This window comes from Haemorhous mexicanus, chromosome 10 (genome assembly GCF_027477595.1).
Source record: "Haemorhous mexicanus isolate bHaeMex1 chromosome 10, bHaeMex1.pri, whole genome shotgun sequence".
NCBI lineage: Eukaryota > Metazoa > Chordata > Aves > Passeriformes > Fringillidae > Haemorhous > Haemorhous mexicanus.
Window position 1 is genome coordinate 21,858,621 of NC_082350.1, and position 14,282 is coordinate 21,872,902.

Here is a 14,282-nt window from a genome sequence, read left to right on the forward strand (position 1 = left end):
CCTGGATCCCTGGCAGTGCCCAAGGCCAGGCAGGATGGGCAGCTGGGATGGTGGAAGGTGTCCCTGCCCATGGCAGGGGGGGAAGCACTGCACCAAGGGATCGTGTTCTCTCTGGAGTTGGGAGTGAGCCTGAGGAAGAGGGACACAATGCCCAGGTGTCACCCAGTGAGCAGAGTCTAAACCTCAGAATTAGTGACTGCAGAGCACAGCTTTGCTGATTAATAAACTAGCAGTGTTTTGAAGTCTGCTTGCAGATATTACTGCTATATAAACATCTGTAAAGTAATTTGAGCTCATTCTGTGTTTTACTTTATTAAACTGGATTACTGCTATTCCAACAGCACTCCTCAGTGATGAGAGTTGCTAAACCATAACCTTTGAAAGCATACACCAGGTGCTGCCTCCTGCTCTAAACCACATTTATAACAGCAGTCAAAACACCTTCTGTCCTTGGATATAATAAAAAAACCCTGGATTTGCTTTTCTCTGAGTTTTGGAGGTGCATCATTTTAAAATTAATTTCTACCTTACAATCTGTTTTCCAGTTTCTTCTTCTCCACAATAAACACATAATGACTGTAGGTTCAAAGCCTTCAGATATTTCCATGACAACAAAGAGTGATATAAACAAGAATTAGAACTTTACTGGACAAGAAGAAAATTGAAAGAATGGAACATCGGAGAGAAATCTCAAAGCTCCACAAATAGAAACTCTTCTATTTCATCTCCAGTGCTCAATGCAGTTTTGAAGCTACTGAAGAGAAACACAAATAATTTAAGAGTTCCATGAAAGGTAAATGTGTAGTGTAATGTGCTTTCTAAATTATCTTTTTAATATCTGGTTTGCTCATACATCCTGCTAGTGGATAAATAGAATAAAAAGTCCTTAACTTCAGGCCCCTTTCTCTCTAAGACCAATGCCTTCACTCTTGTCCTGTTGGCAACATGAAACTAATGTTCTTGCAGCTGGGGGTTGGCAGATAACTTTTGGGAGCCTAAAGCCATCTTCTCTCCCAGTTCTTACCTCTTCTATCACCACTCTCTGCACCGCTGTCCTTTAGCAAATGCAAGGCCCAAGCAGGAATCCATTATCGTGCAGTGTTTGTGGGATGACAAATCTTTAAATTCCATCCAAATTTGGCCTGCAATTGCCAAAGAAATTAAAAAGAAAACTAAAGCTGCCTTTCTTCTCTCTCAGATGGCATTTTTTTCTGGCCCTGACCCAACCCCATGCAGGAAAAGCAGCCAGAGGAGCCCTTGACTCGTGATACCCTTTTAAGAAGGAGATCAGTGTTACTGCATTTGAAGTGCAACTGCCAGTTCGGATCCAGTTGGCTCAAAACACACCAAACTCCCAAGGAATTCAGGGTTAAATCTGAGCTTGCATTGCATTGCAAGCTCAGGTTGTCTGGAGTGTACAGATCTGGTGCTCACTCACTGTTGTGTACTTGATTTTGGTATACACACCACAATTCAGTTATTATTCTAGAAAAGAATTAATTCTTTTCCTGGAAAAAAAAAAAAAAAAAAACAAAACCAAAAAGCCCCAACATTTTTCTCTCCCTGGAGAAAGATAAATTGTCATTTTTGACAAGACACAGTTAAGCAAAACCAAAAATAATTTCATGAAGTATTCCCTCTACATAGAAAGTTACATTTATAGCTTTGGGCCATTTTCTCTGGTAAATATCAACATCCTGCAACTAACATCAGTGGTCTGAGAATGTATTAGGGAAAAGAAATTTTAAAAAGGAGTGAGATAATTCCTTATAATAATGCAAGGTATTTGGCAGCCTAACCACCTAAGCAGTTGCCATCTCCTCCATAATATAAAGCAATGTCATGTAAATTAGACTGGGGACACAGTTCTAGTATGAAATAATTGTCTTTTAGTGGCATAAAGCCCATGATTTTTATTCAGAAACATATAACACAACTACACATGCAGTTGGGTAGACAAAGTGAGGAGTACATTAGACTCTTCCTCCTTTTCAACTGCAATAATGTGCAGCCATCCCTCATAAAATTTAGCAACTGTTGAGTAACTTGCTGCAAAACTGTCTCACAGTTCATGAGCAGGAATGAGAATACTGATTCCAGTGAAACTGCAGATATATATCATCCAAATTAGGGTACGGACAAGGCACAAAGGCTAATGCTTGCATGATTACAGAAGGCACAAATTACAGAAAACAGGCACATGCAGAGGCACAGGAAGAGTAGCTCAGCATTGTGTCACATCACACTTGTGCTCTTATCTACCCTCCAGGAAAGCCCTGCAGCAGTGGAAGGGTAATGGCATAAACCCTGCTGAGCTGATGGAGCTCAGAGCAGCCTGGGCTGGTGGAGGGCATCCCGAGGTAGGAATGGGATGAGCTTTAAGATCCCTTCCTACCCAAACTATTCCATGATTCTATGGTTAAGGTGGATGCCAACATGGATTCAGAGCACTGGCTGTCCCCTGAGAGATGGGACACAAGAGATCCAGCCCCTCTAGGCAGACAGGAGTGAAAAAAGACTGTTGCAGCACACATACCCTTAGAATTTGTGGGGACAAGCTGGAAAGCTGGAGACATACACCTTATACAGATGTGTGGGAAGTTACTTTACTGCCTCTGATCTCACCTTGTTCTGCTCACATCTTATTTCTTGGGAACAACATTCTCCTTTTCTTACAACAGGAGTCTGCAGCTGGGGAAGCACGGTTCTGTCTGTGCCTGCAAAGGGCAGAGCAGAGGACAGCAGTAACACGCTGAATTGAAATTTAATTGCGGGTAAATCATGTAGAAGCGAGTGGCTGCTGCAGCTTCACCGAACAGGAGCCTGGCCGGGCTCCTGCCAAGATCCAAGGGCAGAGCAAAGATACGGAGCGAGGAGGCAGCGATCGCACCCAGGGCTGCGGGACCGGCCGCGTGTGCCGAGCGCCGCGGGGCGCGGAGTGCGGGGACAGAGCGCTGAGAGCGCCCGCGGGGAAGGGACAGACCCCTGCTCCGGGGGCACGGACAGGCGGCACCACACCTGGGCACGGCTCCGGGGGCACGGCTCCGGGGGCACCACACCTGGGCACGGCTCCGGGGGCACGGACAGGCGGCACCACACCTGGGCACGGCTCCGGGGGCACGGACAGGCGGCACCGCACCTGGGCACGGCTCCGGGGCTCCGGGAGCACCGAGCGCCGACACCTGCACCTGCCCAAGCGGGCGGGCGGCGGGGCAGGGACCGGGGGCGGGCCCGGCAGGGGCTGAGCCGTGCTGCTCCCCCCGGGGCTCGGGAAGAAAGTTTGGCGGCTCGGGAGCGGCCCGCGGGGGTCGCAGCGGGGCCGCTCCGTGCCCACGTCTCCTGTGACGCGCGGCAGCGCCCGCCCGCCCCGGGCCGGGGGGAGCGGCGGAGCGCGGAGAGGCGGAGCGGGGCCGCCCGTCCCTGCCCGCCCTCGGCCCCGCACCTGCCCGGGCGCGCAGCGGGGACCGCGCGGGGCCGGGCCGCGCCGCGTCGGGCGGGGATGCGCAGCCCGCGGCGCCAGGATGCGGGAGGGGAGCGCGGGCGGCCGCGGCGCGGAGAACCGGACGGGCGCCGAGCCCCCGCTGCACCTGTTCCCCGTGCCCGTGCTCACCGGCATCACCGTCGCCTGCGTCCTGCTCTTCGTCATCGGGATCATCGGCAACCTCATGACTATGCTGGTGGTGTCGCGGTTCCGGGACATGAGGACCACCACCAACTTCTACCTGTCCAGCATGGCCTTCTCCGACCTGCTCATCTTCCTCTGCATGCCCCTGGACCTCTTCCGCCTCTGGCAGTACCGGCCCTGGAACTTCGGGAACCTCCTCTGCAAGCTCTTCCAGTTCATCAGCGAGAGCTGCACCTACTCCACCATCCTCAACATCACGGCGCTCAGCGTGGAGCGGTACGTCGCCATCTGCTTCCCCCTGCGAGCTAAAGTCATCATCACCAAGGGGAAGGTCAAGCTGGTCATCCTCTTCCTCTGGGCCATCTCCTTCATCAGCGCCGGCCCCATCTTCATCCTGGTGGGGGTCGAGCACGAGAACGGCACGAACCCCCTGAGCACCAACGAGTGCCGAGCCACAGAGTACGCCATCCGCTCGGGGCTGCTCACCATCATGGTCTGGACCTCCAGCATCTTCTTCTTCCTGCCTGTGTTCTGCCTGACCGTGCTGTACAGCCTCATCGGGAGGAAGCTCTGGAGGAGGAAGAGAAAGAACATCGGTCCAAACACTGCCATCAGGGATAAGAACAACAAGCAAACTGTGAAAATGTTAGGTATGAGTCCTCTTGCTCTGTTTTTCCAAAAGGATGTGTGTGCTTGTGTGTGTCTGTGTGTGAGAGAGAGAAAAAGACAGGGAGCTCTCTGATAGTTTGCTGTAGTTCCTTCCAAAGGAAAGAAAATGTTTTATACAAAAGGCTTAAACCTCAGGGTAGCTGTAGGATAACTCTCCTCCTCCCTCAGATTTATTTCTAACTGGTTTGAGCTGGGGACTCCCAAACAGTTAAACAAACATTACTAAGAATCCCTGACAAGGACAGATACTACAGTTAAAATTAGCTCGTGCCCTGGAGATTTTTGAGCGTTTTTGCTCTTTGGTTGTGGATACCGATGTTATTTACAGAGAAGAGTTTATTTCATTTTTAAACAAAACTAAACTCTTCTCAAGCCATGAAGTTGAGCAGCAGACTACAGCCAGGCAGGCATGGCATGATGTGCACTAAGATTTATAGGAAAAGAGTATCAAGATTTTAGCAAATTGGGGTTATTTCCTTCCATGGCTATGTAAGCTTATGAAAATGTATCTGCATTTTCATATTAGCTAAACCCCAGGACATGCTGAACCAGGAGCACTGAGCCTCCTGTGATGCTGTAAAATCTCAGAGACTGTAAGAAAACAGGATCAGGACAACAAACACTGTCATTCCTAACTTTGTGTATCGACACTGCTGAATGCTTTAAACAACACTTGTGGTTGGCACATGGAAACACAAGTTTTAACATACTAAGTCAGTGCATGTAGTTTGATACACAAACCCAAAAAGTTGTCCTGCAGTTTAGTGTCTGAAAACTGCAGAATCCTGCTGCTGCTGCTGCGTACTTTTACCCAAGCCAAAAGTCCTCTGCAGTGCAAGTCATCCCGTGGATTTTGGGGGGGACAAGATGCTCTGCAGGAAGAAGCTTTCACAGGCTCCTTTCAGCAAGGTTGAAGTGGTGGGCTAATGAGGCAGACAAGAGGTGGCAGTGAGTCCTAAGTACCTTAATTATCAGATAGGAGCCTATCTGATCTTTTTGTTCATGTCCTAATTTATTACTATGCAACAGCAGGAGGAATAATAAAACCAGCAGCATTCTTTATGCCCTTTCAGCTACGTTTTATGATCAATAGAATTACTTCAGTCTGGTAAGGGTGACCTTGAAAGTAATTAATTGCTCACACTTCTAGAGGTTCAGGATTATGAACTTCCACTGACTATGAGTAAATTAGGTATATTACTACCATATTTCCATATGCTTAACTGTAAAGAATTTTGAAATAAAAAATTCTTATTTCTGCTCTGAAGTGTTGCCACAAGCATTGCAATATTTCAGGCACTCTTTTTTTTTTTTTTCGTTTTACAAGGTCTGAGAACAGCCAGGCAGTGGCAAGGCTCTCCTCTGACAGAGAGCCAATATTCTCTAAATGATAACAGTCTGATGCCTGATAGAAAGATGGGAAGAAGTTAGTGAGGGCTCAGTGGCAGCAGATGCCCAACGCAGTCAGCTCTCACTGGTGTTAATGTTCTGCTTAAAATTTAGAGGGGGCTTTCTGAGGCTTTATCAAGTCATGGAACATCAAGTAAATGGGATTAGCATCAGAAGTTCTTTTAACTGTAAAGACAGGTTATGCTTCTGGGACTGAAATTAAACACCTAAATGTATAGCCTGACTTGCAAAGGAGCTATCCCACGCCATTCCTATTGAAATCCATGGGATTCTGCATGCATGAAGATCTCCAAAACTGCCAAAAGCCTGACTAGGGATATTGCCTACGTGGGCTTAAAATTCTAGTCATAATGGCCTGTGCTTTAGACTCTGCTCATTCATAATGACCAGCATGGTAATATTCATTAAGTGGATTCAAATCCCCATGTGAGCTAGGGCATCATCTGAATTTTGTAGTGGAGATAGTGAGGGAAAAGTGGAAGTGGTTGGCTCAAGAAGATACAGAGCTGGAAAACCTATTCTGAACTTCAAGCTCTGGTGCTTTCCACTCCACCACAAGTCCTGCATAAGCATCCTTTTACATTTGGGAATGCTGGTGCAGAATTTTTGGGGAAAGATACCTATAACCATTCCTCTCAGTAATTTGAATTTTATTATCTTCTAAGACATGATATGAAGATAGCTAACACAAGCAGTTTGCTAACACAACCTGCCCACCAGGGCCAGGTTGGACTGGACTTTGAACAATCTGGTCTCGTGTAAGGTGTCTCTGCTGAAAGCAGGGGGCTTGGAAAAGTATTTTCTTTAAGTACCTTTCCAACCCAAACAATTCTGTGATTCCATGAACAGGTTAACTGTAAAAATTGCTTAAGAATGTCAGAAACCCTTGCTCGAGTTTTCTGGTTTTTCTCTCTGTAATATATTAATAGATACACTCAGAGCAATATGAAAAATAATAAAGGTCAAAGGCACACGGGAAATGAACAGAAACTGTTTCCCTTTCTCTCAGATGAAAATTCCAATGGGCCAGTGTTCAGAGATACACACATGCCCATTATTCTACAGAGATGATATTTACATGTAAATGCAACCACTCTAGTAATACAGTATTACAGATATACTGTATAGCTAGAATTATGTAGTTATATACTACACATTTAGTTTTACTCTTCTTGGGAGTAACTGATGTTCCAAAAAATGGACAAACTGGAGGGGTGCATCATTCTCCTTATCCTGGCATATGTGCTCTACAAATTCTCAGTTTTATTCTGGAGCCTTTGCCTTTAACAATCTTGCTTTTTGTCTTAAATAATTTTGCTTCCCAGTGATTACATTATTCATTATAAACCACAGTGTTGAGTCTATCACGATAATTTGCTTTTGTTAAACACTGCAGATGAGAGATGGTCATATTTTGTCACCATTTGGATTCTTTAACAGTCTGTTGATGCGAACATGGGTTTTATAGGTCAGAAGTTTGCTACATCAGATTAGTTGGGCAATATTCAGGCAGCCCGTTTAGAGATGATCCAAGTGTATTAAGTATCACCAATTTATACTCTCAGAGAATGTACTGAGACACAAGTGAAAGCTTAGGGGAGGCATTTTCACACTTGGTGGTTAATTGGTTAAAGGAACAGAGCTGCAGCACAGAATGTTAATCACCTGTATGTTGATACTCACGCTTAACACACTTTCTTCTGCTGTTTTTATTTTAGTCGTGGTGGTATTTGCGTTCATACTCTGCTGGTTGCCTTTTCACGTAGGACGCTACTTATTTTCCAAATCCTTCGAAGCCGGCTCCCTGGAGATAGCAGTGATCAGCCAGTACTGCAACCTGGTGTCCTTTGTCCTCTTCTACCTTAGCGCAGCCATCAACCCCATCCTCTACAACATCATGTCGAGGAAGTACCGCGTGGCCGCCTGCCGCCTGCTGGGCCTGCGCGCCCTGCCCCAGCAGAGCCTCCCCAGCAGCAAGCAGGGCAGCTCCCGCGGCTGGACAGAGCCCGGCGTCGCCACATGACACCGGGCACCCCGTGTCACCCGCCGAGTCCCCAGCAAGCCAAAACGGGAGGGAGGAGGGCAAGGAACGGGAACCCCAAGGCTGAAAGCGCCACTTGGGTCATGGCCCGCGTGGGCTGAGAGGCGCGGCGCGGGCAGCGAAAGATCCGAGGGGAAAATCCTGAAGTGTGGGACTCTGAGAGGAGAGAGGCGGTCACAGATTTGGGCTCCAGGTGTTATTTTTGTGCTGCTTTTGCCCGTTTGATTTTTTAACGCTGACTTTAGCCCAGACCCGTCCTGAGCAGGCAAACGTGGCCCACTTCACTCGAGAGTTTGTACGACTTCAGCAGCGCCAATTCCAGCTGAATTTTTCCAGAGTTAGCTTTAGTTTTGCTAAGAATTTTGCTAGCATCTAATCAGACCCTAGAGAGAGAATACTGAATTGCTTTTTTGGAGTAGTAAACAGGAAATTTGATACACTTTTCATAATATCAATTTTTAAGTAAGCTCATGTTTTTCTTGGAATGAGGAAAATTATTTCTTAAAAAAAAAAAAAAGAGATATAAAATGGATAATTTTTAAACATGCTAAAAATAAGTAACCTTCATGTCACATCCAAGTAGAAAGGAAACAAAAAAATGCTTTCACAGAAGTGGCTTAGAATGTGACTGTACTGAAATATTTTTTTTAAAATATATATCAGTGGGACAAGGACAGTGCTGATTTCAGGCCTGCAGTGATGCTATAAAAATGTGGAATGCAATCACCCACCAAAGTCTCTTTTTTTTTTTTTTTTTTTTACTAGCTAAATAACCTGTACTTGTTCTGTTCAGTTTGACTGTGAATGACTTGATGTGTTTGAACTTGGAAGCTTTTAATTGTTTCAGTATTTGTAATGAATTTGTGGCTACCTGTCCCTGACTGCGTCCCACCACATCCCAAAGCTTGCTGAGGACAGGTATCCTGCCTGTACACCCCCCATGGTTCTGTTTAAAGTCTGTCCCAGTGCCACATCCCCCTGTAAAGCCTGGTGTGCATTTGTGCTCGTTTGCTGCAGCATTGAATTGAGAACATTTTGCATTTTTTAACCACCGTGACCTGAGAAAATAATAGAAAAAATCTGCATTAAAGAACATAGGCAGACACATTCTCATACTTGATTCATAAACCCCTTAAATTAGATTTTCATACCTCAAGTGTGCCATTTCAAGGCAAACCAGAAAACGTTTCATCTTCTGTGCTAATGAATGTGGCTTATATTGTCTCACCAACATGTGGGGTTTGTGCCCCACAGAGCTGACAGAGCTTTGGAGCATGCACGTGTGATAGCAGCTTTCTGTTCATTTGGTTCTAGTGCTCATCCCCAGCTGGCCCACAGCCCTCTGTCCCTGATGAGTTTTAATTGTCCCTCGTGAATTGTGTGCCAGCAAAACTCTCCTGCCTCCAACCCCCCGGTCACACCCATGGGCCACTTCCCCCTGTTACACCTTCAGCTGCTCAGGCTGAACTCACAAGAGAAATTGGCCTCTTCTGTATAGTCAGTGTATTTTCTGTCACCTTGCTGGGGCCAGGGGCTGGTTGCTGCTCCTTGGTGGCACCTGAGCCTGTCCCCTCCCCACTCCAGGAGTGCAAACACCCACACTGAGGCACTGCAGCATCACCTCCTGCTCCACCTCTGCCCGCAGGCACCTGGCTGTCCACGCTGCTCTCTCACTCACTGACTGGCACGCAGGTCTGGTGGCAGAATTCATGCAACTCAGGGAAACAAGACATTTGGGAACCAAGGAAGGAGGGTGCAGATGTGAGCTCAGTTAACAAATGTCTGTACAAACAAACCACACACACCCCCGGCGTCACATCGGTGTTCCAAATCTCAGCTGTGTCTGTGCTGTTAAATGTGAACAGAAAAAGAAATAAAGTAATCAGACCCTTTATAACCCTGTGGCTCTGTGGTGGGGGAGGACCCAGTGTGATTCACACAACTGGATTTATTTTTTTTCCCTCATATTTATATTTTAATTTTGTTCCCCAAATCTGTGTAACGAAATTGATTCAGCTATTTTGTTTTATCAGAGTAACATGCTAATAATTTCATTTAGCCTAAACAGTTCACCAGGAGAAAATGTAAATTTTAGCTCTACCAACACTGTAAAATTTCCACAATTTTGTGTATAGAATGTAATTTAAAACATTTGATCTGGGGTCACAAAAGTCAGAAAGGCACTGGCTGCTCCTTGGGATGGACAGGACTTCTTCCTTCCTTCTAACTGAGGAGTTGGACTCATTTCTCCAAGTCCTTGGACAAATCTAGCAAAATACACAAATTATTATTAGAGAGAAGTAGCCACTTTTGTAGGACTCTTGCACAAGCAGGAAAATACTTCATATCTAGCAGGGAACACAAACATTTAACACACTGTAGCTGTCACTACACTGGCCATTAGTGCTGCTGCCCTCAGTACCAAAACTTTTCTATGTGGATTCTCTAAAGCCAGTGGGGTCACACCAGCACATGCTGAGGAGCTGCTGCTTCAAAGTGTACATAATGAACTGCTCTTATGTGGAAAGCAGGAAAAAATCCCACCTCAAAACCTGGATAACCCTCACTTTGGTATCATAAAATCAAATTTTGTCTGATGCCTCCAAAAAAATACACGTCCCCAGCTGCACTGATGGATGAATCCAGCATTGCTTGTCTAGAGTGTTACGCAGAGAATCACAGAACATCAAGGGGACCTTAAAGACTCTCTAGTGCCAGCCCTCTGCTATGGGCAGGATGCCACCCACTAGATCAGATTGCTCAGGGCTCCATCCAACCTGACCCTGCCCAAGTTGTAAGAAATAACTTCATGGGGAGAAAAAAAAAAAAAAAAAGTGTGACAAGATTTGAAGAGTGTTTTTTACCTAAGAGCAGTGAAGTCAGTCCAAGGTAGGCATCATCACTCTGTCCCAGGTACCAAGAAGGGACAAGGCTCCTCCTGCCTTGTCTCTGGCAGGATGAACAGGGGCAGAGTGGATGCTGCAGGCGCAGAGGGCAGTGACAAAACAACCTGTGCTGGCACAGTGATGCTGGACTGTCCTGGCAAACATTTCCCAGCACACACAAAGCCTTTCTCCTCTGCCTCCCAGGGCACTTCTGCAGCACCTCGTGTTCCTGGCAGCTTCTCCCCAAAGCCTTCCCCACAGGAAAGGGCAAAGCTGTGCCTCCCATCCAGTTTTGGGCCTGGACATGGTTTTTGAGATCCATTTTTCACGGGGGGAAGACAAGAGTGCCTTGCAGGCACTGGGCTGTTCACTGGTGTGGGAGACAGGGCAGCTCTGCAGGAAAGACTTTTTTCAGGCTTGAACCTTTCCATTTCTGGAAACTCTCTCTGAGGGAACAAACCTTGCCAGTTCTGACTGAAAAAAAGCATGTAAGAGTCAAAATTTTGCTGTATTCTTACTGACTTGAATGTGAGCAGCCCACAGAGAAAATAACTGAAAGTTCATTCATTAAACAGTCCCAGTTTTAAAAGCTTTTCCACCTCTACGTTTTGTATCACAGCTCCACAAATAAACAAGAACAATTTGGCTGCATTTTCTTTCTTGGCAATGAGTTAAATTGGTGATGAAATAGGTCAAAAGGACTTTACCAGAAAGCTTCATTCATTTTACAAAAGTACCTTGGATGGAGGCACACACAAGCAGAAAATCATGTCCCATTGTATCTCTTGCCAAAAATAAAATATACTGGAAAACCAGCACTTTCTGTCAAATTTTGAATTGATATTCAGCAGTTATCTCAGTTTGTATCAAATGACATTTGCATAAGCCCATTAAAATCAGCAGTTTTTAGATACCTAAATACCCAAGGGAACCCCCTCTCTGTTGTGGATCTGCTGGTTTTAGGGTGCTGCTGCTCTGAGCCTAGTGGATGTTTCTGGATGGGCTTCCATAGAGCTTCTATCTTTTGCAAAAACCCCATGGCCTTGAAGATGTAAATTACATCTTGAGAAGTAAATTCAAATTTGGAACAAAAAGATCTAACTCATCTCCCAGGAATGACCCTGTTGTTACATCTGAACCACACTCCTCACCTCCAGCTGAAAGCACCATAACTACATTTTACCCTCATAACTCCCAATAAAAAATACCAGCCCTATTTTACAAAAATGAAATAAAATCCCTTGGCATTTTAACCCCTTGCTCAAACCCTACTGTCCCAGAGTGATGGGGTGTGGATCTACTTGCTCCCTCTGGATGTCATTCCTGGGTTTGGGCTGGATCTGGCAGCTCCCAGCATCAGTTTTCTGTTCCTGAGCTGTGCTGTCAGAATGCTCAGCACAGTAGAGCCCATTTATTCCCAAACTTTATTTGGGAAACAAGCAGCCTCTGGCTGACACTGCAGGGACACCATCTACTCTGTTTCCACAGCCCTGGCTCTGCATCCCTGCTGTCCACGGTGAACCCACACCTGCAGGGGGTTTGTGTCTGCACAGGAATCCTGGCACCAGCCCCTGGGCCTGCACACACACAGGAGCTTCCCAGGAAACCCCCAGGATGAGCCAGCAGAGGCAGCTGCAGGAGCTGATGTCCCAGGTGCCCTGGCACTTTGACACTACCTGCAGTCAGGCACAGGCAGCTGCAGTCACACCCTGCCCTGAGTGATGCCAGCAGCACCTGGAGAGCTGGCAGCTCCTGTGGTGCTAATGGGAAATCTCTGCTCCTTTGGGCAGGTCCCTCATTCACCGAGGGCAGAGACAAACACTCCCTTCAGCCACCTCCTCCCCCATCCCCACCTGATGGACCACCCAGAATCCTTCCCAGCTCTGCAAAAACATCACAGGAGCAAAACCATTTCCTCACACAGACATGCTTGCCAATGGCTTTTCCCTCTGAAACACGAGTTCTGGTGAGAGACAGGTAAAACCCACAGGGGTTTGGCTCCATGTCCCACGTCCTGGCCAAACTTTTGCCCAAGGTAATTGTTAGATGATGGGGTCCAGCTGTGCCAGCTCTGTCAGATCATGAAACCACAACCCTGCCTGCTGCTGTTTAGGAAAAAAAAAGCAGAAAAGCAAGTGTTAGATCAGAATTTGCCTCTTCTCTCTAAATTGTGATTGTGCAAGTACATTGGAGGAAAGGAAAATTTAATCCATCTTGTATTGATGCAGGCTAGCAGGTTTCTGCAGTCACTCACTGTCAAGCCTTAGTCCAGTTGTCATTCCAGCACACAATAGAGCACATTAGCATTATCCCATGTAATTAACACACTTTGTGAGTTTTTAACAGGCTTCCCCAGCACTTTCTCCAGCACCAAGGTCTCTATTCCCTTCCAAGTCCAGTGCTTGTGTGTTGTGGCCCTTCCCCATGTCAGTTGTGGATGAGTGCATGCCATGACTTTTTCCCAAAACTCAGAGCTTCTCATTAACCCAATTACCTGGATCAGGACAAAAAGCAGCTGGGCTTCTTCTTAGAGCTGACCTGGTGATGCCGAGTGATCGTTCCTCTGAGACCTGCAAACACACTGACCCAGTTCTGCTCAGAGAGAGGAGCAGCACAGTTTTGGAGGGCAAACACCTCCAAACCCATGGTGCACTCTGATGTGCAGTGTCACCTGGATCCCTGACACCCTGCCAAACCCTCACACGGCTGGCCAGGAGGGGGCTGAGAGGAAGCACAGTGTGAGCAGAGCCCCTCAAGTGTTCTGCAGTATCCCAGCAAACCATCCCAAGGGATGGGAGCAACCCCAGGAGGAGGGGGGGGCTGACTCCTAAATCAGCATCCAAACCACAAATGCCCAGCTGCCAGTCCCAGCTCCCATTTCTGTGTACAAATACACCCTTCTGAGAGCCTCCCATTGTACTTGGAGGTAAACCACTTTGTGTTTCTCCAAATAAAGGCTTTCTATGGCTTTCCACACCTGCTCTGATTCTTTCACTGGGAGTAAAATAATGGTTTTGTGACGTGTGTGAGTCCATAAGGCAAAATTGTTCTCAGGAGTAAAGTACCCCACTCTCCCCTTCAGAGGCTGCTCTAGGGCTCAGGAGATGTTCTCCCAGCACTTGTCCCCATTTTTGATGCTACTGGATCAAAAGATCCTTTGCTTTTTTCTCATGTTCTGATTGATTTTCACATGATTGCAGCACTGTCGGTGAGAAAGAAAAGGCATGGCTATTTCCAAACCTCTATCCACATTGTTCTTCCCTGCACAGCCTCCTTTCACTAATGACCTGGGGCTGCAAATCATGGCTCATTAAGGTGGGCAGGCAGAGAATCTGACACCACGAGCCTCCTCTGCAGTGAGACACAGCACCACCAGCTCTGAGGAGCAGGATTTAAACAGCTTTAACACAGCAGCCTGAGAAAAGACAGCAACAATGCATACTACAAATTCTCCCCAAATGAAGCCAAGATTCATGGTCACATCCTGCCCAGTCAACAGCACTTTGGTATTTTTATCAAGCAGTGTCAATGAGATTGATTTTTTTAAGATCTGCTGTGCCACCCTGGTGGCACCAGCACGGGGCTGTGAAAGGTGCAGCCACCTGAGTTAGTTTTGATTGAATGTGGAGTTTTGAACCCACTGAACTACTGT

The 14,282-nt window shown here is 46.7% G+C and overlaps 1 protein-coding gene across 1 annotated transcript; it reads left to right on the forward strand.

The window, feature by feature from the left end:
• The first annotated feature begins 3,517 nt into the window (after positions 1-3,517).
• On the forward strand, positions 3,518-9,642 carry GHSR (growth hormone secretagogue receptor). Its single transcript, XM_059855762.1, has 2 exons — positions 3,518-4,275; positions 7,423-9,642. Exons 1-2 carry the CDS (start codon positions 3,522-3,524, stop codon positions 7,725-7,727), a joined length of 1,059 nt encoding a protein of 352 aa, XP_059711745.1. The 5' UTR covers positions 3,518-3,521; the 3' UTR covers positions 7,728-9,642.
• The last annotated feature ends 4,640 nt before the right edge of the window (positions 9,643-14,282 follow it).